General features: G+C 40.0%; 1 protein-coding gene across 2 annotated transcripts in view; it reads right to left on the reverse strand.

The window, feature by feature from the left end:
- Nucleotides 1-2,129: 2,129 nt before the first annotated feature.
- Nucleotides 2,130-25,255, reverse strand: part of prkar2aa (protein kinase, cAMP-dependent, regulatory, type II, alpha A) — a 125,911-nt gene continuing 102,785 nt past the window's right edge. For both annotated transcript variants that reach the window (XM_020933948.2, XM_020933947.2), the window contains exons 6-11: nt 23,365-23,506; nt 15,517-15,618; nt 15,360-15,434; nt 13,899-13,964; nt 12,794-12,932; nt 2,130-4,140 (exon numbers count right to left, since the gene is read on the reverse strand). In XM_020933948.2, the coding sequence (XP_020789607.1) occupies nt 4,016-4,140; nt 12,794-12,932; nt 13,899-13,964; nt 15,360-15,434; nt 15,517-15,618; nt 23,365-23,506 (649 nt within the window). In that variant the 3' untranslated portion in view covers nt 2,130-4,015. The remainder of the gene's footprint in view (nt 4,141-12,793; nt 12,933-13,898; nt 13,965-15,359; nt 15,435-15,516; nt 15,619-23,364; nt 23,507-25,255) is intronic.

Here is a 25,255-nt window from a genome sequence, read left to right on the forward strand (position 1 = left end):
CTCTAAAAAAAAAAAAAAAAAACAACAACTATTTTTATCTATGGTGTGAACTGAACAAAGTTTACCGCTGCTTCCTGTTTCTCGTCTTTTGTGAGATGTGAAAGTAAACGCGTCGCTGTAAAAGACGATGACGTGTTTGTGAACAAAACTGCAACTGATTTTTCAGGTGAGTCGTTGTAAAAGCAGAACTTCAGATGCAAATAAACCAGAGTGAATGAAAATATCAAAGTTGAAATTGGCACTGAGAATGTTTTTTGATTGGTGTTATTTGTGAAGAATCCCTCAGTCGTCCTGGGAGAATCCACGACGAGGAGGAAATTCAGTTTATCGACTGGACAAAAGTTAGTTTGGTTGAAGACGTTTCGCAGCTCGTCTAAACTGCTTCTTCAGTTCTGGTCAGACGCTGGTGGACACTTCCTTTTATCTGTCTGCAGGGAGGAGCTGACTACACTGAAACTACTCTGAAACTAACACACCTACTTGTTTACAGTTTCTGTTAGTTTGTTTGTTAGGCCTAACTAACAAAAACTGTAAACAAGGTATAGAGTGAATGAATAATGCTGAATAATGCTCTGTAAAGCGTCTTTGTGACAAAAAATGTCTGTGAAAAGCCCTATATAAATAAAGACTTACTTACAAGTTGTCCAGTCAACAAACTAAATTTTCTCCTCGATCGGTGTCATTTGAAATAAACTTTAATTTAAATATTGGAAATGGACATTGAAATCTGTTTTTTGTTTGACACCAATCGAGGAGAAAATTTAGTTTGTCGACTGGACAACTTGTAAGTGACTAAGTAATGTAATGTCTTTATTTATATAGGGCTTTTCACAGACATTTTTTGTCACAAAGACGCTTTACAGAGCATTATTCAGCATTATTCATTCACTCTGTACCTTGTTTACAGTTTTTGTTAGTTAGGCCTAACAAACTAACAAAAACTGTAAACAAGTAGGTGTGTTAGTTTCAGAGTAGTTTCAGTGTAGTCAGCTCCTCCCTGCAGACAGATATAAGGAAGTGTCACCAGCGTCTGACCAGAGCTGAAGAAGCGTCTTTGAGACAAAAAATGTCTGTGAAAAGCGATATATAAGCAAAGACTTACTTACTTACAAGTTGTCCAGTCGACAAACTAAATTTTGGTGTCATTTGAAATAAACTTTAAATTAAATATTGGAAATGGACGTCAAAATCTGTTTTTTGTTTGACACTAAAACGGAATAATGAAATAACAAACTGTATTCCCATTTTATTGTTTTTCGTTCTTAATTGAAATCCAAAAGAACAAACGATACACGGAGCCTCTAAACGTGTGTACAGATATTTTCACTTTTGGTTGCAATTTCAATATTACACAAAGTCGACTCTTGTGAGCTTTAAGTCGTGTTTTAACGCTGTTCTCCGTCAAAAACAGACCTGGAGTTGTGTTTTGTTTCATTCGCACATGTTTGAGTAACATTTTATGGTTAGTCCGTCTACGTTTCCAAAGATCAAAACGCTCTGTTCCACCTTGTGATGTCATGTCGTGTCCTTCTGTTTCAATTCCAGCGCTGAAATCATCCAAATAATTCTAGTACAGGCGTATGGAAAGTTTTTATTTATTACTGCATGACATCACAAAGTGGAACAGGGCGTTTTCCGTTTGAGAGAAGCTGGTTTGTGCGTTAAAACATGCGTGAATGAAACAAAAACGCAACTCCAGGTCTGTTTTTGACGAGGAAACATCATCGTAACCGATCAGAAAAATAGCGGCTCTTTCACTAAATACACCTGTGGATTTTTTTGTTTAGCATTGTTTAGAAATCTGTTAAAACGCAAATTGTTACTGCGTATTCTAGCTCAAAAAAAGTTCGCGAAATATCTGTAAACATCGTCGTCTTCGCCTTGGTCATATGCTGTATTTAAAAACTCCTCTCTCCTACTCCCGTCTAAGAAATAGCCCTGTTTATTGTGCATGTTGAGGGTAAAACAAAATTTAAAAAAAAAACTGTGATTTAAACAAACACTGCGCCTTGTTTTTGAAAATTGACCAACAATGTGTATATTCTAGCTGTCAGAATATATCAAGTTCAATGTTCAATGTTCAAAGTTCAAACGAAAGCCAGTTTTCAAGACAAACATCCACATCTGGAAACTGTATTAACACGTTTTTATTGGAACAGCCTGAAAACCGCATTTAAAATCTGGACTCGACCGTAATTCATTTGCAGAAACGTGCCGACAGCCGCCCCCTAGTGGACGTTTGGCGGCACTGCAACGATATTCCACAAACGCGACGAGTCTCTCACACTGTCCCGATCTTTAAATACAGGATATGTTCTGGAGTGTCAGTGGAGAATATACTGTATCGAGGTAAAGCAGCGGTTCTCAAACTGTGGTACGGCTCCCACTGGTGGCACGTCGGAGAACTGCACCTTTACGATCATTATTTTAAAGGCCGCGCTACGTAACTTTTCCGGTGTAGGGTCTGTTCGTCTGCTTCTTAAATATGTCTATCCTCATTTAGAGAACTTCGGGGACGCCGTGAGGCCAAGTTACGGGTCAGGTCTGCGGAGAGGCGACCCCGCTCTCAATCGGAACGCGTGCTTTTCGAGGGATTTAAAAAACGCTGAGAGTGGAACAAACGCAAGACGGGCAAGTTTAACGCCACACTTTGGGATATTCCACTAAAAGCCACGACTCATCTACAGAGAAAAGTTACACAGCGCGGCTTTAAAAGGTTAGATTATTGTTGCGGTAACGTCACAAAGCAGGGAGACGTTTGGAGACATGCGATGGCAGCTTTCGGCGTTGGTAAGTTTGATAAAATCTAGGAAAAATTAGAAAATGGTCCAGTTTTCTTCATCTCCATGCCATTGTAGCGTTCGGCGAATCAACAATTACAGCCATAAATCAGTTTTTATGATTTCCCCACTGACGCACAACTCTGGGTACATGCGATTAGAAGAGATGAGGCGCCAAATTCAAGATGATTCCAAACAGCACGTACGTACACAGTCTTTATTTTCCCTCTGGTCACATTTATTTTATTTAGTTTTATCACAGTCGTAGGCGAGGACAGTGTCGGGAAGTACACCGGAAGTCGTCGTCGTCGTCGCATGTTTCCAAACGTCTTCCCGGTTTGTGACGTAAGCCTGACTAGAGCCTATTGTGTGGAAATTGGACATTTTAGGTACATGATCCATTCAGGACATTCTAATTACATGATCTGACCTGGATTAAAGCTGGTTTAGTCCAGTCTTGATTAATCATGATTCAGTCTTTACACAGATTTGACTGAGACTTGATCCAGACCTGTTTTTTCTTTGATTCAATCCTGGTTCAAAGTTGTTTTAAAGTCCTATATCACACAAAATGGATTCTTGTTACGTGTAAGCCATGTTATAATGTTATTTCCTCACCAAAACCAAACCTGGAGTCACGTTTTCACTCACAAGTGTTTGAGGAATTCTTTATGATTAGTCTGTCTACATCTCCAAAGCTCAAAACGCTCTGTTCCGCCTCGTGACCTCACGTTAACAGCTACCCTTTTTTATCTTTAGTTCAGCAGAGATTCCAGAGCTGAAATCATCCAAACGATTCTAGTGAAGGTGTGTGGAGTTTAAAAAACAGTAGAGCCCTTCCTGTATTACCGCGTGACATCACAAGGTGGAACAGAGCGTTTTTTTTTGGAGAACTAAACACGCAGGATTTGTGTGACTGAAACAAAACACAACTCCAGGTCTGTTTGTGATGAGGAAACAACATTATAACAGATTAGAAAACAGCGTAATATGAGCGTTTAAGGGTTCTAGATAAATACAAATTAATTTAGTTTTAGTCAGTTCCACTCGACGTTTTTCTCAGTGGTTCATTCAGAGTTTGAGAATCGCTGGTTTAAAGTCTTGTTCTGAGGTGGTGGGGGAGTTGTGTGTCCGTGTATGTGAGTGTGTGTGTTTGATTCTGTGTGTGTTTGTCGTGTGTGTGTGTGTGTGTGTGTGTGTGTGTGTGGTTCGAAGGCACGTGGGCAGTGGACACCTCAGTCCCTCAGGTCCATACTGGAGCCGAAGAGCGCCACCAGCTGCTCCTCGTAGTGCGCGATGTTCCTCTTCATGATCTCTTTACAGGAGCCCAGCAGACGCTCGAACGCCTGCACGTCGATTACTGCAAAGAAAAAGACAAACAAAATGAAAGATAAGAGCGTGTTTTTACTTGCATTTGTATCCATCCAGCTGTTTTTGTTCCGATACCAATTTTTGAAACTATAGCTTTAAACATCTGAGACCGAAAACACCATTTCCATGAAACAAAAATAATCTAAATGTGTTAGAGCTGTTATTTATATCTCAAGCAACTACAGAAAAACTTTGTACACTACTGCTTCATGACATCACAAGGTGGAACAGCGCATTTTGAGCTTTGGAAATGTAGACAGACTAATAACAAAGTTACTCAAACATGTGTAAATGAAACAAAACACAACTCAGCATGTTTTTATTGAGGTAGCATAACCTTAAAGCTCACAGGAGTTCATTTTGTCCAATATACCGTATTTTCAGTCTGCTACGTTCAGACTGCAGGGCTTAACGCTCAATTCCGATTTTTTTGTGAAATCCGATGTTTTTGCGAGGTCGTTCACATTTCCAATTAAATGCAACTTGTATGTGACTCCAGTGTGAACATTAAACAGCCCAAAAGTGTCCCACATGTGCACTGGAGACACGACGACGTCAACTGCAGCGAGCGTCTCTGTGTTTACGGAAGTTGTCCAAACATGGACGCAGCATCGAGCACCTGGAGATTTTAAAGTTCCTCTCGTACCGGAGCCAGAACATGAACAACTTACTTGTTTTAAGGAGGAGATTGAGAAGGAGAAGGACGAGGTTTTTGGTCGTGGTGTTTTGTGGGAAGCGGCAGCGACGTCCGTTGAAAGGAACGTGTGGATGTGGAGACGGAGCCAAGAGTGGTGAGTGGTGATGTGTGCTTCATGAGTTCATTAACAATTTTCGCCTACTTCAGCGCAGAATAGTGACATTTGTCGCTTGTTGATAACGTGTAGGTCGAATGAATGCGCTTTGGCTGTTCTGACTAAAGTCGCATGTCAAAAGATCAGATATGTATCAGTTTCAGGAGCACATATCCAAGTGTCCTGGGTCACATTTGAAAAAATTGGATCTGTGTCGTTCATTAAAAGATCAGATACAGGAGCATAGGGGCCAAAATATCGGATTTGGGTCACTTCAGGCTGCAGTCTGAACATAGGGACAGACGCGCTCTTAAGCCCCCAACCCAATCAAAAAACGATTGCTCCCCGCAATCCAGAGCGGCCGATACACAAATCCACTCGGGTGTCACAGCACGTCTTCAGTAAACTACAAAGCCGCACCACCCACAGCGCACACAAACACACACGGAGCAGACAGCGACCGCTCAGCGAAACACACCCACAGACACACTCATCACTCCACGCCGACGAGGAACGGAACGGAGGAACAAACCGAAAAAGCGAGCGCAATGTGCCGCTTCTAGACACGACTGAACAACTGAGTCACTGCGAACACGCCGACAATCCGTTGGTCCCAGACAGCACCCTCCCTACACGCCACAACTGAACAAAGCCCAGAGTCACCGTGAACGCGCCAAATAAAGTCCGACTGAGCCATCGAACTGTTGTGTTTCGTTTAAAGTCCGGTACGGTTTATTTGTGAAAAAAGTTTGAAAATAGACCATTTAATGACCGGAAAATACAGTAAAACCTTTAAAGAGATATCTATAACAACAAAAATGATCAAAATGTGTTATAGCTGTTATTCATCTTTCAATTAACCACAGAATACGACCAGTAAATTGTCTCATTACATCAATAGGTAAAGGTTAAACCAGGATATCGGCTGAATCGATATTTGGAAGCTGATTTTTTTAGGATGAGAGATCTGATACTGGTATAGGATCGATGTATTCTTAATAAAGCACTTCTGTATTACCACATGACATCACAAGGTGGAACAGAGTGTTTTCTGTTTCAGGGTTTGTGTGGTAAACATGTGGATGAAACAAAACACAAATCCAGGTGTGTTTTTGATGGGGAAACATTATAAACACAGATCAGAAAATAGCACAATAGAGGCTCTTGAAAACTCGATCTCACTCTGAATTTCTTCTTTTAGCCCCTGTGTCTTTTCCACGTTTGTTGTTGATAATCTGAACGCATATGTAAATACACGCACGCACACTTCTGAGTACACAAAACATTTACGACCATTTTCTGCCTTTTATTCGTAATCCGTCCGTCTTTCTGGGAACGGTGGAAAGCGCTTTTGTGTGCGTGCGTGCGTGTGCGTGGCATAAAGATGTTTTGAATACAGCGTGTTTGAGTGGCTAACATTTAGAGGAGAGCTGTTCACATTCGGAGCGTAACTGAAGAGCGGAGCGTGAATACAAAAGACACTTACAGCAATAATACAAACGGCCTTCACACAAGCACTGTAATCATCATGACCTGGTTTACAGCTTTGTACTAGAAAAACCGCAGGGAAATATACGGTTTATACAATAATACAATGGGGCGTTATGGGTTATTTATTTTTAAGTGTGTCGCAGATGTAACTGAACAACATAAAAACATTTGAGGTTATATCGTTCGGATTTGTCCAATGTCCTTTTTCCTTTTTTAGAAGTGCTCCACTTGTTCTAGTCCAAGATTAGACCTGGTTTAGGCCTGGTTCAGCCCTAGTTTAGACATGGTTCTGCTCTGTTTTAGTCCTGGTTTAGTCCTGGTTCAGCTCTGGTTTAGTCCTGGTTCAGCTCTGGTTTAGTCCTGGTTCAGCTCTGGTTTAGTCCTGGTTCAGCTCTGTTTTAGTCCTGGTTTAGACCTGGTTTAGACCTGGTTTAGTCCTAGTTCAGCTCTGGCTTAGTCCTAGTTCAGCTCTGTTTTAGTCCTGGTTTAGACCTGGTTCAGTCCTGGTTTAGTCCTAGTTCAGCTCTGGTTTAGTCCTGGTTCAGCTCTGGTTTAGTCCTGGTTCAGCTCTGTTTTAGTCCTGGTTTAGATCTGGTTTAGACCTGGTTCAGCCCTAGTTCAGCCCTGGTTTAGACCTGGTTCAGCCCTAGTTTAGTCCTGGTTCAGCTCTGTTTTAGTCCTGGTTTAGACCTAGTTTAGACCTGGTTTAGACCTGGTTCAGTCCTGGTTTAGACCTGGTTTAGACCTGGTTCAGTCCTGGTTTAAACCTGGTTTAGACCTGGTTTAGACCTGGTTTAAACCTGGTTTCACCTGGTTTCAGTCCTGGTTTAGACCTGGTTTCAGTTTCCTGGTTTAGACCTGGTTTAGACCTGGTTTAGACCTGGTTTAGACCTGGTTTAGACCTGGTTTAGTTTAGACCTGGTTTAGTCCTGGTTCAGACCTTTAGACCTGGTTTAGACCTGGTTCACCTGGTTTAGACCTGGTTTCAGTTTAGACCTGGTTTAGACCTGGTTTAGACCTGGTTTCAGTTTCCTGGTTTAGACCTGGTTTAGACCTGGTTTAGACCTGGTTCAGTCCTGGTTTAGACCTGGTTTAGACCTGGTTTAGACCTGGTTTAGACCTGGTTCAGCTCTGGTTTAGTCCTGGTTCTGCTCTGTTTTTAGTTTTTTTTTTTAAGGCATTACAAATCACAACTGAACCTGTGTTGACAGAGCTTTTATCTGCAAAACACATACAAGTTTTCAATATCTGGACAGACCTCACGTGAAAGCTCAGAGCCTCCAGAATTCCCTCCCTGAGCTGCAAAGGCCGCACTAGCACTGACTCATTATGGTGCGGGAGCTGGGGTTTAGGTAGGAGGAGCTCGCCAAGGGATTTCTGAATTACTGTATTGATTAAATAAATGCCCATTACCACCGTACATAATTTTGTTGCCTAACTTTGTGCATTAATAAAAGGATGAGGCTTTTAAATTCTCGGTTTCATGTGACCGCTGAAACTAGTAGCTTGCTGGCATTTTTGTTTTGTAAAGGCAGATCACCGGAATAAAAAGACTGGAGACTCCTGGATAAGAAAGAGTCATTTTAGGTTTAAACCAACTGGATTTCAGCACTAAAATCGGCGACTCTAATGACAGACTCATTCTTCTTTCTGATCAGATAATCGTTTTGAGAGCCGTAACGTCAAATCATAACAAATACACATGACTGACACCGTGTCCAATGTTTTTCCAAATTAAAAATAAATCACCATCACAAGTGTTATCAGTAAAAGCTGTATTAGATTTGACGTTTACCTTGTATCTAAGGGCATGGACAAGGACGCAGTCTCGGTCTAATCTTGGCGCTAATTTTGGAGCCCAATAGGCGAGTTTCATTGTTGACAAAAGCGCGCGTTGCATGCTGGGAATTATTTTGGTCGGCGGCAGTAAACACTAATTCAACATGACGGACGGAGTGAGAAAGCACGTAAAGGGTACTGATCCCGGTTATTTATCCACTCGAACGGCAGAGGACCCAAGACCATTTGACCAGAAATTGGTCATAAGCATCGACGGAGCCAAATCACCCTTTTCAACCCCGACAAAAGGTGGACCAAACCAAATTTCTGGTCAGAATCGCCAACTACCTGGACAAATAGGCTGCGTTCAGACTGCAGCCTGAAGTGACCCAAATCCGATTTTTTGGCTTCTATGTGACCTGTATCTGATCTTTTAATGACAGTCTGAACGACACAGATCCGATTTTTTCAAATGTGACCCAGGACACTTGGATATGTGCTCCTGAAACCGATACATATCTGATCTTTTCACATGCGACTTCAGTCTGAATGGCCAAAGCGCATTCATCCGACCTACACGTCATCAACAAGCCACAAACGTCACTATTCTGCGCTGAAACAGGCGGAAACTGGAACTGTAAAATCGCCAGGTGCTCAATGCTCGCGTCCATGTTTGGACAACTTCCGTAAACACAGAGCACGCTCACTGCGGTTGACGCATGGGGTTGACGTCGTCGTGTCTCCAGTGTCACATGTGGGACACTTTCGGGCCGTTTACCGTTCACACTGGAGTCACAGACAAGTCGCATTTAATTGGAAATGTGAACGACCTCACAAAAACATCGTATTTCACAAAAAAATCGGAATTGAGCGTTAAGCCCTGCAGTCTGAACGTAGCCATATTCACTTCGACGATATCCACAATGACTTGGTGGAAACTCCTGGGCCATTCACAGCAGAAAAGATGAAAACCTCCAAGAGTCTCGATGTGTTGTTGAACTTGTTGGAGTCCACGGTTTGTTAGGATCTTCTACGTTTGCTCTGCGGATGTTTGAAAGCCATTTAATTCACCGTTAGCGGTTCTTTTCACTCAGAATACGAAAAAGACATTTTCCTTCTTCCGTGCTTCTATTTGTGCATCCGATAATGCAGCAGGAATTTACCATTATCGGGGATAAATACGCGAGGTTACGCACTGTGTTTGACGCTATCGTGTTTCTTGCCTCCAACCAAAATATTTCCCAGCATGCAACAATGACGTCAGCTCTAACTCGCCTATAAATATTAAACACTACAAACTGAAATGTGCCCATGAAAATTACTGGCTCGTCTTTACTATAAATTCAGCTTTGTAGTTTGTTTTGATTTTACGTTTTAATAAAAGTTAGGATGAGCAGAGAGACACAAACACCTGCCTTTCTAAAGTCAAGTATTAACCTCGTTTGTGAAGCGTCCACCCACGGCTCCCTGTCCACTCATTCTGTCAGTATTTATTGATTTTAGTGCGACTCTGCGAAACCCCCACAGAGACATAATTACGACGGACATTACCATGACAACTGCCGCAGTGACGAGAACCAGCCCCTCCCCCAAGCTTTAAAAGTACACTGTGTAGCTTTTCTGGTAGAGGGTCCGTCAAATGCTTTTCTCCGTGGAGATGTTATTGCTTTGTCTGGAATGTTGCACAGTATGGCATTAAACCTTTCTCATCATCACAGAGACCAAACCAGACCAAGTTACAGGTCGGATCTGTGGAGAGGCAGCCCCGTTCAGTTAGAAAGCCCGTTTTTCTAGGTATGTTTGAGCTATAAAACAACCCGTAATTAGGGGTGTAACAATAACTAAAATATCGTGATAATGTATCGTCAAGAGCAGGGGTGGGCAAACTACGGCCCGGGGGCCATATGCGGCCCTTTAATCTTCTTAATCTGGCCCGCTGAACTTGATAATATTCAGCGTTTTTCATAGTCATTTCAATAAATAGTAAATATTGTGGGACCTGAAAGACAGATATTTTTTTATAATGCTTTGTAATGATTTTCAATTATGGGATATTTCAGTAACATGGGATATTTTCTACATATCCCATGTAAATAACCTATAGTATAATTTGTCTTGTTGAAATCTCTTGTGACTTTTTATGGTTGTTTTTTGTGTTGCACCATTTTCTGTTGTTGAACATTGACTTGTGCGTTTGTGTTTGGCGCTTTTATTTTGAAGGGTTGATGTTTGTCTGGTTGCCTGGACAACGAAAGGGGAGAAACGTTGCGGAGCCAATGTGTACATACCATTTTTGGTATTTTTCTAAGTTTTTTGTCTAGCTTTCCCTCTGAAGAGGCACAAAGGTATGTTTTTGATGTAAATATTTCTTTGAATAATTTTTTGTGTCTCTAGTTTTTTTATCATTGTTGATTGATGTAGTCCAGATTAATGTAAATATTAATCAAACTTGCGTTAAGTTTTGTGAATGTCTATTTACACATTGTATTTGTGTTCCTTTCAGCTCTTACGGCAGATTTGAAGAATTTATTGACATTAAATCTAAAAATCGCCAGTTCAAGTGTCAAGTCTTCATTCAGAGGGATATGCTACACATGTTATTTTTTTCTCTTATGAGGTGGATTACCAAAAAAACTCCATCATCTGCTCCTGGTCCGGCCCTTCCGTCAAATTTTAAAACCCTTTGTGGCCCTCGAGTCAAAAAGTTTGCCCACCCCTGGTCAAGAGTGTCCTGGGCCATCACAATATATCGAATTATAAGTTTCTTTGCTTAAATTCATTGTTATGGTGCAGCGATAGCTAAAAAAACATAGGGAACTACATCAACCATGATCCTTTGCTCCATTTTGGTGCAAACTACATGAAGAAATAACAGTTCTGAGCACTTTTAGCACTTTCTTAGTTCTTTAGATTAAGTCTTGTCAAGGCATTTTAAGAGGAAAAAGTAACATATTCACAATTTCGTTAGCCTCCACAAAATAAATTGCAATAAATATCATACCGTGAGATCTGGGCCCTGTCTACATTAGTACGTATTTGAATGGTTTTCTTTGTGGATGCAGTGTTCGTTCACACTAATCCGACTGAAAACGGCTCCAGAGATGGAACGATCTGGTGCCACCAACTCCCACAAATTCATCTGAGTACAGATCTGATCTGGCACTGTGTGGACGCCTGAAAATGTTGATACGCTGATGTAGGTCTATGCACCGCGAAGTAATTCACCGCCAAAGCACTAAGAGGCTAGAATATATTCATATATACGGTCTATGCGTACGACCTGCAGACAAATAATCTCTGAGAAATTTGACGTGAATCATCTCCAACGCGATAGAAGCACAGAACAGACTCACCATCAGTGTGAGTCGTGTCCTTTAGTCTGACAGAAGCTGAACCACATCAGTGCACAATAGCGATCAGTTTTTTGAACGCTCAGTTTATGCAAATTATCCATGCGGTTTTAAGTTTTGTTTCTGTAAAGCATAAACAAATATGCTCAAAGCTGTGTGGACAGGGAAGAATTGCTAAACAGAAACGACGTGTCTGGACTAGGGACGGGCATTCAATGAAATTTTCTTAATCGATCGTCAGAAGAATTAACGATCGATTATCGATTAATCATGAACATTTTTATATTCAAATGATCATCATTATTATTACTATCTGCACTACTAATCTGCAGAAATAAATTCAACTTTACGACATATAAACCGTAACGACTCTAGAGCCACATCAGCCCGTTTGACATTATAATGTGTTTAATTCAGTTTTGTGCAAATCTCACAGAAACAAAACTTAAAGCCACATCGCTAATTTGCATAAACTAAGCGAAGATAAAACTACAGCTCTTGTGTCGCTGATGTGGTTCAGCTTCTGTCAGATTAAAAGACATGACTCAGTGGAATACAGGTTAGTGTGACCAGATTTGTGTTTGTCAAAACCAGGACACCGTACGGGGGGAGGGAGGTGGGGACTCGTCATCGACATTGAGCGACTCTCACCTGGTAAAACTTTTTCCCACTGGACACAGAAACATATGTGCTGCTTTATACACTGTGCACATGGACTCACACTTGTCCCGAACGCAACGGAAAGTGTGGAATTTCTTGTACAAATCATCGTTAAATACACATTTGTGCTTCGGTACGTTACAGACTGACCCACTGTTTGTGTCTCGCTCCTTCTGATGCAGAGACACATGTACACACCTGTTTGGTCACGATACACACAGCAACCTACATTCAGTTTGTCGATTAAAATGAACGTAATCGATTAAATTCTTAATGATCAATTATCGATTAATCGACTAATCATGCCCATCCCTAGTCTGGACGCAGATCATTTCCGTTACAGTGATACTTGGATTCGTTTCAGTGTAAACGGGGTCTTGGATATTGTTACATCCTTACCTGTAATTGAATGAATGTAAAACAGAGCTGTTTAATGTCACACTGTGGAACATTCCAGGCAGAGCAGTGACATATCCACAGAAACAAGAAAGCGACGGACCCGTAACCAAAAAGCTACATAGTGCGCCTTTAACCGTAGCAGTTACCCAAAAGAAACGGTCTCCTCTCTTACCTAGACACTTGACGTCTCCCTCTGCGTAGGCTGAAGCTGCTCGGGGTTTGTTGGTGACCAGAGCCAGCTCTCCGAAATACTGCCCCCTACTGCACCGGGCGATCTCCACCTCTGCGTTGTCTGCGTGGTCTGCCTTCGTCTGAGGAAGAGACAAGAGAACAAGGATTTACAATTTGGAGTATTTATTTAAAGATACTAGAGATGGTCCAATGTGTTCAGTTTTTATTTAATTCAAATTTGTATTGACTTTTCACTGGAGAAGAACAATTACAGTTTACGAGTTACCACATTATTATATATTTTTTAGTTTTTGTTTTTCATCAAATCAACCCACAACTTCTTTTGTTTCTGTATACACCTCCTCAAGCTTTGTATTTGTAAAGATCTTTTGAAAATGCTATCTTTTGGGAAAAAAATGTAAGAAAAGGCTTAACTGGAAAAAAAAAATTGTAATCATCTTAAAAAAAAAGTCTTATGTCTTATTTTACTTTTCCAAGACACAGAATTTTGGGGTTTTCATCATCTATAAGCCATTATCATCAAAATGTTAAGAAATAAAGGCTTCAACGCTTCACTCTGTGTCATGAGTCAATGGGAAACATCTCAATTCTCTTTCCTCGCTTCCTCCTCCTTAATTTATCTTCTCGATCCTTCATTTTTCAGCTGTCAATCAAAGGTGTCATGTTAAGTGGCGTCCCAAAGAAAACCACGAAATGAGGGAGGCTTCTGGAAGCAAACGTCACATAAAAGAATCAAACTTTATTGGTCTCAGTGAGGAGTTTATTTTCTCTCCTCTGCGGGTAGGACTTCCTCACCCATTTCCTGCAGAATCGAGAAGGAAGCGAGAAAAGAGAAATGAGACGTGGCCAATATAGTATATGCGTTTGACTTCCTGAAATGAGTGACAAAAATACTGAACTTTCCCCTGATATTCTAATTTTTTTTTAGATGTTGTGATGGTTGTAAACATGCAGCCATCTCCTTAGAAACATTACTTTTCTACTTTGATTATGACTCTTTAAAAACTGCATATTTGTTAAAGATTTTGATAACAGATCGTCACTGGATGCATTTGAAGTATCAGTGATGTTTGTTTTTCTCTTACTTTACTCTTCATCATGATCCTGACTTCTCCAGATTCTACGATATAGAAGCAGTCGGCTTTGTCCCCCTAAAGACAAAAACAAATGGATTAGATGAACATTATATCACAAAATGCTTTTAAATTACCAGTAAAACCAGAACTGAAGCAGGATTTTACCAGATCTTTCACAGCATTAATACAAGACTACGTAGCATTAAAAAAAGAAATCTAAAAATAGGACTAAATCGAGACTAACTAAGAATATAATTAACTAAAGAAAACCGGTCTCAACATCAGTCCCACCGCTCAATAAACACTCCACGCCGCTGGACGGACCCTCTCCGCCAATAGCGTCAGCTCTGCTGCTGTTTGTTTTGTTTGCAACAAATAGAGCCGTGTGACGACGCCATCGGCCGCACAGGTGTGAACACGGGCCACAGAACCACAGGTAACAGCGCCCGAACACAGTACAGCCCAAAAGTCCCAGCGCTAGTGCACTTCTAGTAGAGCAGGAGAGACGGTCGCATTAACTGGACGTCCTTGAGCAAATCCCGCGCATCAGAAAAACTGTTGTGTCCTGTGTGTTACATACGTATATTATTTATCCGATACCTGACCGGACCATAACGTCCGAGTCCAGATCGAGTCTGCAGTCACGTGATCAGTGCCGATTTTCGATCATGTGATCGGATTGGGACAAACCTATCATGGAGTAAAACATACTGTGATTCCTTTTAATATCAAAATGCACCTGTCAAGAGACACGCTCACAACACTCACTTTAAACTCAAGGCTGTTATAAAGTGAAAGTGCGAGCTGCGTGGGAGCAGTGGATGAGAGAAGGAGAACACACATTCACCAAGACAGAGAGACAGCGCCGAGCCACTTACGCTACGATCAACAGATCGTGGACGCCCGGGCTAAAGATCAGTATCAACTGTGGTCCGAGCTTTCACCAAGACCAGAATCATCACTGAACTGTCAGGGAACAGTAACCACACTGACTCGGATCATGACGAGAGGGATGTGGGCGTGATGGACGCCGTAATCACCCAACTGTTTGAACAATTATGAGTTATTGTGAATACAGCAACAATTTAGCGTCTCAGACAGTATTTTTTTACGAGTTACAACTAAACAAAGTTGAGAGTTATTGTGAATGCGTTAAATAAAGTTTGACTAACTTATCTAACTGTTGTGTTTCCTTTAATGCGCCTTATAGTCAGGTGCGGTTTATATGTGAAAAAAGTTAGAAAATAGACCATTCAATGACTTTATAATCCAGAGCGCCCTATAGTGCGGAAAATACGGTACACTTTTAATACATAACAAATGTATGGGTGACCGTGTTTTTGACGAGGGAACAACATTATAACATGGCAGAAAGCTCCAAAAGGTCGATTTTGCATAATGCCTTCTCTTCAAATGTAAAAATGTAATGTAAACTGTAAAAAAAACCAAAAACAGAATAACAGGTCTTACTTGTGTGATGATTCTCTCTCCGTCGGAAAACTGCTTTGCTCCTAATACATCCACGATCTTCATCCTCTCATTCGCCTTAAAGACACACACGCAGAGAAATGTTTAAAGTCGTATCGTGTTACCTAAGAGCCATAATTCTCCTTGAACAGCGTCTGACCTCGAGTGATTTGAGCAGTGGAACAGATTCTATAAAAGTTTCGTACATCCTCCTCTTCTTGGCGTTGTTTTTGACAATGAGTCGCCGAAATGTGGCTCGATCCTAGAGAACAAAAACAGAACAAAAATCAAACATTGTCTTAAATATGACATATCAGTTTAAAGTGCACTGATGGGTTAGACTTTTCATTTTACTAAAACATTGTTAAAGCTCCTATATTACACAAAGTTGATTCCTGTGAGTTTTAAGATGTTATAATCTTTTTACCTCCTCAAAAACAGACCTGGAGTTGTGTTTTTTTTCATTCACACATGTTTGAGTCTTTATTATCAGTCTGTCTACGTGTCTAAAGCTCAAAATGCTCCGTCCCACCTTGTGATGTCATGAAGTGGAAGTTTTCGAGCTACTTTTCATCTATTGTTCAGCAGACATTGGCAAAAAATCATCAAAATAATTCTAGTGAGGAAGCGTGGAGTTCAAAAACACAATGGAGCACCTCCTGCATGAACGCATGACATCACAAGGTGGAACAGTGTGTTTTCAGTTTGAGACAAGAGGGTGAATAAAACAAAACACAACTCCAGGTTTTTTTTGTTTTGTTTTTTGATGAGGAAACATTATAACAGATCAGAAAATAGCGAAACATGAGCCCTTTAAAGATCCGTTTAAAGTGCATGTGACAGGTTCAACTGCTTATTTCACTAAAACACTGTTAAGGTTAAAAAAAATCCCTAGTTTCTGCTTTTTTTCAAAATTTTAGTGAAGTTTATAATTTAACTTCCTGCTCGGACAGGAGCTGCAAATATGAGCAAATAGGACAGAAGTCAGAGGTGGGGAAGTGCGAGGAGTTTTGACTTGGGCTCGAGTCAGACTTGAGACTTGACTTGACAAAATGGACTAAGACTTGGGACTCGACTTGGACTTGAAGCTCAATGACCAGGGACTTGACTCGGACTTGAGGCCTGTGACTTGAGAAGAATATATATATATGTTTTTAGAAAATACTTTTTACAGTTGATACATGCTGTGCTTAATTTTAACGGAACACACTGGAACATGTCCCTCCCACTTCTCTGTTTGTTACTATGGCAACAGTAACCGAAGTACTGCGATGTGGAATCCTCAAATGTACTACAGTAAAATACAGTACACTACAGTAAAACAGAGGGAACTACAGAGAAATACATGACAAAACAGCTGTGATTTAACACTCTTAAATCTTAATTCTTTCTGTTCTAACCTTAATAATTTACACTTTTGTCAAGACATTTAAAAACAAAACAAAAATGCATTTCTACTTATATAGATACTCATATATAAATATACCATGATTTTTCAAGTACGATTTAGTTTAAAAGTCATATAAATATAAAATCTAAGCGATATTTGATACTTTTTTGGTTTAAAAACTTGAAGCTCAAAGCCGACAACTTGGACTTGACTTGGACTTTCCTGTCTTTGACTTGGGACTTGACTCGGAGTTGAGGTCAAAGACTTGAGACTTACTTGAAAACGACTTGGTCCCACCTCTGACATAAGTAGTTAATACCACTTTTTAGAACAGCAACCGTAATGTAAACAAGGGCCAAAAACGTATCTAAATTGGACAATAGTTATGATTAGGGAGATTTAAATATAAAGAATATAAAGATAACAGCTTTATTTTGTTAAACTGGCAGAAAAACACCTCACTTGCACAAAAATTGTCTCTGCATTTTGGATAATGACATACGTAGGTAGATTTAGTTTGTTAAAGAACTCAGCACTTCCTTTTATTTTAATTTAACTGATGCAAAACTATAATAAATATTTACAATAGTGAAACTGCATTCAACAAATTTCTCTGTTAAAATTAGAAAGGAGAATTGTAATTGCAGCGATGAAACTCAGTAAAATGTTGATTTCCAAGTGCAGTTGCCCGTACAGTCCACCAGGGGGAGCACATAGACTAGAGTCAAAGCAGTGGTTCATTGAGAGAAAACGCTTCATTCTTAACTCAGGTTTAGGTTCTCACTGAATCAGATGAACATAATGTGATGAATAATGTTACGGATACCGGCCCTCATATACACAGGCTGCACTGTAAGAATCCAATAATTAAAACTAAATAAATAAATACACAAACATATACAAATAAAAAGGTAAATTCCTGATATACATGGTTTTAGTACATTTAAAAAACACACACAAAAAATGTATTGGATGAATTGAATGATAACTCAAGGTGCACTGTGTAACATTTGTAGAGCTTGTCGTCTCCATGGAGATTTTATTGCTTTGTCTACAATGTTCCACAATATAGATTAAACCATTTACCCTACTTTCTGCACTATAGGGCGCACTTAAAAGCCTTTAATTTCATCAAAAAACGACTGCACGCTTTATAATCCAGAGCGCCTCATATATGAATTTATTGGGGTGTCTTAGTACGACTTTAGTAAACTACAAAGCCGCTCCACTTGCAGCATTATGGCTCCCGTAGTCAGGAGCATCAGGAGTAATACATACTGTGATTCTTTTTAATATTTTGATTGATTCATTGATTTGTTTTTATTTCGAGTTTGTGCCAAGAGAGAAACAATAATCATATATACTACATATACATTGTAAACAACAGAAAAGCACATTTCTCGATTATACTAACCCACCCCGATTCATGACAAATTATGTGGTTGCTTCTGTACATTGATCACGGAACTTAACAGATATTTACATACAGCAAAATATATATTATAATATATTATGCATACAAAATATAATTTTAACCCCAAAATGCACCTGTCAAGAGACACGCTTACAACACCCACTTTAAACTCAAGGCTGTTAACCTGATAAGGATCTGACGGCCGCCGGCGGGCCGTCGCCCTTAATTTACAACGCTACAGCAATTTGCATATGAATCTCCGTCGTCCACACTAACAATATACACATCAAATTAAAGCTACGAGTATCGTCTTTTTGAATATCCAAATCATTTTTCCACAGTAACCACAACAGCACTGACAAGACAGCCGTTTTACAGAAAAGCACGTGCAAAGGATTTGGACTGTTCTTACCTTTTGAGGGCTCTCATTCTGTCAAACATCCACAATATCCCAGAAAGTTGGTCTCATTTGGTCCGTACAGGTCCAGAGAATATAATCCAGTGAAGAAAATATGTCCACAAAATGAATTAGTTCCTCTATGCCGGAAAGTATTCCAAAGTATTCCAAACGTGGAAAAGTGAGCCGTCACTTTTTTTTGCATTTCTTCTGGCGATTTCAGGGCTAAGATATTTACTGAGCACAATAACGCTACTGTCTATGCTAAACGAAAGAGTTAGCATTTAATTGGCACTTTGGTCAGCCAATAGAGTGCAAGTTTTCGGTTACTAAAGCCCCACATCGCCAATCAGTGGTACAGAACTCAGAAAGTTTACTCCCCACTTCCCCTCGTGCACAATCACCCAACTTGATTACAGGCGCGGAGTGATATTTTCCCTTACAGTCAACGAGCCAATGAACACAATGACATATCACAAGCCATGGTTTTCTGTATACCTGCGCCGCTTGGATGATGCGTAACCGCCGGCACAAACGCAAACAGACTGTGTGCGTAAAGCGTGCGTCTTTTACGCAGCCAATGGTTACGCGTTACGCACTAGTGACGCTTTTTACCTAATAGCCAATGGGCAGTCAAAAAAGAGTTTATATATACAGTTTGAGGTGTTTACTGTACACAGTACATCAGTACAGTATAGTACAGTATAGTACAGTACATACTCCGTGCGTGTTGGTGTGCTCTGCCTTTGTTTCAAAGTTATGGCTAAACGAACAGAGAAGACGCGGTTTTCAGCCTTGGAAGCTGCGGAAATATGTACGAGAGAAGGCTGAGTGACACCTCGGACCAGGAGCTGTCGGAACCGGAGAGCGATGTGTCCGCGGTGGACTCAGTGGAAGAAGAAATGTTTTTTGAGGGATTGGGATGCCATTTTGGATCGGTAAGTGTATTTATTTTTCCCGCTATAAATATAAATGTAAAATATTGTAAAATGTAATAAATATCAGATACCTAAACAGCATTTATGTACACCGTGCACACTGGGGAGGCGCACTTTTAGTTAGTTTTTTGGATCAGACTTCTAATCTCTAATTACTGTAGATAAGGGCATGTAGGCCCAGAGTAAAACAAGTATACACATAATAAATGGTGAAACAATAAGTTGCAGCATCTTATAATATGGCATACATAGTGGCAAATAAACACTATTCTTCTTTTACAGGCAAAATGACTCTGACCCTGATTGGGAACCAGACACTGAAGTTTTGGCTGAGGTGCATGTGGAAATTGATGACCCTGAGTAAGTTACTTTATTTGATCAATAAATGCAATGTATTTTGAGTGCATTTGTTACAGTATGAGACTATTTTAGGTGTATACAATGTTGGAATGAAGTTAGTTGCAAGGTGTAAATATGGTGTGAATGTTTGTGGGGGAGGGAGGCAAGTGTAAGTAGTGGTTGAATATTATACAGTAGTAGAATAATAGTCTGTAGAGCAATCTGTATAGTAGCATTTACTGTTTACAAATCATTTATAGTATTATAATATGTTTTTTGTTGTTTTCATTTTAGACTGACTCAGTGCCTGCAGCCGAACCAGAGCCGGGCCTTCTCAAAAGATTCCCCGGGTTGAGAAAACAGCAAAAAGAGGAGAGGACGGGAGGAGGGCAGAGGCAGAGGCAGAGGTGCAAGACCATCTTCACCTTCCACAGGACGTTGGAACAATACAGAAGTGGGCGGATTTCACACCTACCCCCTTCCCTTTTGTCCTAACACGTACTTCCTGACCTCAACTCATTAGCACATCTGACTACACATGTCTGGAACTGTTCCAGCTGTTTTTTACTGGTACTGTGTTTATCGACACTTATCAGAAACACAAATATGCATGGCCAATCAGCATACAGAGCATGGACGGACATTGCGCTTCAAGACATTTTCTCATTTTTTGGCACTTGTTATATACCATGGGATTCGCAAAAGTACCTTCACTTACTGATTACTGGAGAAGAGGAAAAAGTTGTACAGCCTACATTCCCTAAATCAGTTATGACCGGAAAGAAATTCTTTTCTATTATCCGTGCTCTCCACTTGATAGTCCAGAAGAAGATGCCAAAAATGAAGGAAAAAGAGGCACTGAAAGAGTTTGACCGCTTGGGCAAGATCAAACCACTGTATTACTGAGATAAGAGATGCATGCCGCCAGAATTACACCTGGTCAGCATATCGCATTGATGAAAGGATGGTGGCATCAAAGGCAAGAGTGAGCTTCAAAACAATACTTAAAAAGCAAACCTGTAAGGTGGGGCTACAAGTTATTTGTTTTTGGCAGACTCAAAATCAGGCTACACATGGGATTCTTTGTTTATGAGGGCAAAAGCTCTCAGCCAGCAAGAAACGGGCTGAGCTATGACTCTGTTATGACCCTTTTGGAACATCTCTACTGGGCACAGGCTATAAACTCTATGTAGACAATTTTTACACTAGCCCTATTCTATTCCGTGACCTTCTGAAAAAAAAAGTGTCAGCCTGTGGCACAATAAGAACTAATAGACAAGGATACCCAGGACAAACAGAAAATACGCTGGACTCCAGAGCTCCCCGTGGCAGTATAAGGTGGATTCGTGAGGGACCCCTTGCTCTTTGTCCAATGGAAAGACACCCGTGATGTATTCATCTGAGCTCCACCATGCACACTGCCCATGGAGAGGAGACAGTGGAGCGCCGCCGGTAAAGGAATGACACAGGCTGTTGGACTATGTAAGATGTGCCAGTTCCACCAGCCATCAAGGACTATAACAGGTATGTATATGATATAATATTGCTTCATCCCCTCTCAGTTTTGTACTTGCTTGTTTGCTAACGTATTTGTGTTTTTCCTTAGGCACATGGGAGGCGTTGACCTATCCGATGCATTGATCGGATATTATGAGGTTTACACAAAACCAAAAAATGGTACAAGACTTTTTTTTATCATTTGTGGACATTGCTGTGGTGAATGCCTTTATCCTTTATAAAGGACAGTGCACGTTAAAGGCTAAAATCCCAATGCACCAAAAGGCATTTAGAGAAACCCTTGTATTGGAGCTGGCAGAGGCAGGAAGCCATCAGTACAGAGCGGGAGGAGGAGAGTAGGAAAGAGACACATCATCGTCTTGTGCACATCGTCGCAAGTGGTGACAAGACCCAAGGAAGACTGAAATGCAGGAAGTGCCATGCGAAAACGGCTGTAAAATGTTCAACCTGTGAACGTGCCCCTGTGTTTCCAGCCACAAAGGGACTGTTATAATGACTGGCACAAAGAACAAGGACAATAGAAAAGTGTTTTTACAGTTTGCAGTTGTGTGTGTTTTACAGTTTGAATTGTGTTTGTTTACGGTTTGAAGTGTGTTTGTTTACAGTTTGCATTGTTATACATTTGTAAATATACATTTATTTTGACCCATAACACTTGTTTTGACTATATTTTATATATAAATATACATTTTATTTGTGTTTTGAGTATGCTATATATATTTTCATAAGGAATAGAGCAGCTTGGTGTGTAGATAAAGATTCCTCTAAGTGTGAGCTTTCAGTAAGCCCTCATTGATGTCTGTGGGTTGAAGCATTCAAAAGTTATTGCATTTTTTTCCAAACGTTCTCCAAATGTCTCCATTTGGATAGTTTGGATAGGTTTGGATAAATTTTGGATAAAGCAAAAGTCCCTCTGGAAAACGCCTAAATATACTAGCATAAAAGTAGTCTAAAATCCTCATTTTTTATAGATATTCTCATCAAATTTGAAATGTAAGATGGTCAACATGGTTTTTCAATAGAAATATAGAGTGTTTCAGTCCCAGCTACCTACTGCAGCTTTCTTACACCTTAATTTTTAACAAAAAATTTTGGCGAGGATGAGAAAAATAATTTTTTAGGTGTGTGCCAAGTGTATAAATACCTACCAGACATACTTAGAGTGATTCTTACACTGTGGTGAAACGTTACTTACAAAAACCCAAACTTGTGTATATGAACTGACACTCATGGCATTTTAGTTTGGAGAGAACTAAAATGGCCTGGAATTCTAAGAGGTTAAAGTGAAAGTGCGAGCTGCGTGGGAGCAGTGGATGAGAGAAGGAGAACACACATTCACCAAGACAGAGAGACAGCGCCGAGCGACTTACGCCACGATCTGCCAACGGATCGTGGACGCCCGGACTAAAGATCAGTATCAACTGTGGTCCGAGCTTTCACCAAGACCAGAATCATCACTGAACTGTCAGGGAACAGTAACCACACTGACTCGGATAATGACGAGAGGGATGTGGACGTGCTGGACGCCGTAATCGCCCAACTGTTTGAACAATTATGAACAATTAGTTAGAGTTATTGTGAATGCGTTAAATAAAGTTTGACTGACTTATCTAACTGTTGTGTTTCGTTTAATGCGCCTTATAGTCCGGTGCGGTTTATTTGTGAAAAAAGTTCGAAAATAGACCATTCAATGACAGTGCGCCTTATAATCCAGAGCGCCTAATAGTGTGGAAAATACGGTAAATCTATCATGAGGGAGACGAGCAGGTTACAGCACTATATTAATCATTTTTGAGTATTTTTGAGCAACAGAAACACTTGATGTAATGAATAAATAAAGTGATAGATGTAAATGTTTAATGCCATACTGTGGGACATACCAAAGCAATAACATCTCCAGAAAAGTTACACATTGCACCTTTAAATCCCCATAAACTTTTGCTGGGGACTGAATGTAACTGTAAGATACTTTTGAGTCAATCGAAAATTTATTAAAAAAAGCAGATTCTCACCAGTGCCCAGAGCGCCCCCTCCTGGGTGGCGATGATGGTGGCGGCTCTCGGTGTGTTGTACATTAGCGCCAACTCTCCAAAGCTGCCCTTGTTGTCGTACTGTCCCACGACCTTCCCTGAAACTTCAATGTCGTACACGCCCCTGAACACACCACAAATCAGTTACACATGACATTCATTAAAGAGATCACACCGAGACGTCGCGTCGTGCTGCAAACACATGTTTTCTCCAAGTCTGACAGTTCGGTAATAAATGTGCAGAAACGGAATCAATCAAAAGAGGAAAAAAAGTAATAAAACATGAAAAAAATCTGGCTAAAAAATTAAAAAAAACAACATGATTCAAAGCACAAACCAGATGTAAATATTAGACAAAAAAATGCATTTTCCAGAATAGCAAAAAAAAAAAAGTTTACAGTTATTTATATTATTTTATTTTATAAGTGCATCATATATTCTTTAAAAATGTGGGGGCTTTTATGCCAGTGTTTTATCAAAATTGGTATTGGAGAATTATTTTTTATTTAATTTTTTATTTTTGTTTTTTACTTTTGTACTTGTACTTTTGTTTTTATTTTATGTGCATGCGCATCTTCTTTTCTCTCTCTCTTTACGTGTATAAAGTTCTGTTAACGCATAATGATAAACTAAATAAATAATAAAAACTTGACAGAAAGTGGCCGTCTTATGTATTTTTTGAAAAGTAAAAAGTAAAAAGTTTATCTAGTATCTGTAAACCACTATTTGAAAATAAAGAATTACAAAAAAAAAAAAAGTTACTGCACTATCAACCTTTCTCTATCATCAAAATCAAGATTGAAATTTTAGTATTGTGATCAAACCAGGTCAAGTCAACCATTTTCTGTGAAGCCCGGTGATTAAAAAAAAATAAAAATGTAATTGATGTTCTGGGGGGAAAACAAAATATATATACAGTATAAACACGTCCAGTCCAGCTATTTCTGGCCAATAATCGTTTGCTTCTTATCACTTGGTCTTACATATTTTAGTACTGTATATTTTGAATGTCCACACACCTGTCCACCTGCCTTCCTCTGAACCTGTCAGTGCTGTGGTAGTAAATGTCAGTGTGGATTAGAGACGGGGCTCATTTGCTGTTGCCGCTCAGGATTAAAGACCAAATACAAACAGCTCAGATCAGCTCCAGTTCAGGGTTAAACCAAAGAGGGACAGTGACTGACCCTCCTCCAGTGTTGGGAGTGTTACTTTTAAAATGTATTCCCCTACAGATTACAGATTACATACACCAAAATGTAGTTTGTAACAGAATCCATTAAATTGCTTAAAGTGAGTAATGTAATCTGAATACTTTGGATTACTTGATTTTCTGTAGAGAAGCAAAGACTCGGAAATCTTCACATAAGATGTTTTGTCTGTTAAAAGAAAATAAAAAGCCCAGACTTTCCTTAACCGTATTAAAAATATTATTGATAGAATGGTTTCGTCCTGTTAAATCCTGTTTTAGTCCTGGTTTAGACCTGGTTTAGATCTGGTTTAGTCCTGGTTTAACCTGGTTAGATCTAGTTTAGTCCTGGTTTTTAGTTTAGACCTGGTTTCCTGGTTTAGACCTGGTTTACTGGTTTAGTCCTGGTTTAGTCCTGGTTTAGTCCTGGTTTAGTTAGTTTAGTTTAGCTGGTTTAACCTGGTTTAGACCTGGTTTAGACCTGGTTTGATCTAGGTTAACCTGGTTTAGTCCTGGTTTAGTTTCTGGTTTAGACCTGGTTTAGTCCTGGTTTAGTTTAGTCCTGGGTTTAGACCTGGTTTAGATCTGGTTTAGACCTAGTTTAGTCCTGGTTTAGTTTAGCCTGGTTTAGAGTCCTGTTTAGTTTAGTCCTGGTTTAGTTAGACCTGGTTTAGACCTGGTTTAGAC

The sequence above is a fragment of the Boleophthalmus pectinirostris genome, unplaced genomic scaffold (genome assembly GCF_026225935.1).
Source record: "Boleophthalmus pectinirostris isolate CB_2022bp ecotype Guang Dong unplaced genomic scaffold, ASM2622593v1 HiC_scaffold_8, whole genome shotgun sequence".
NCBI classification, from domain to species: Eukaryota; Metazoa; Chordata; class Actinopteri; order Gobiiformes; family Gobiidae; genus Boleophthalmus; species Boleophthalmus pectinirostris.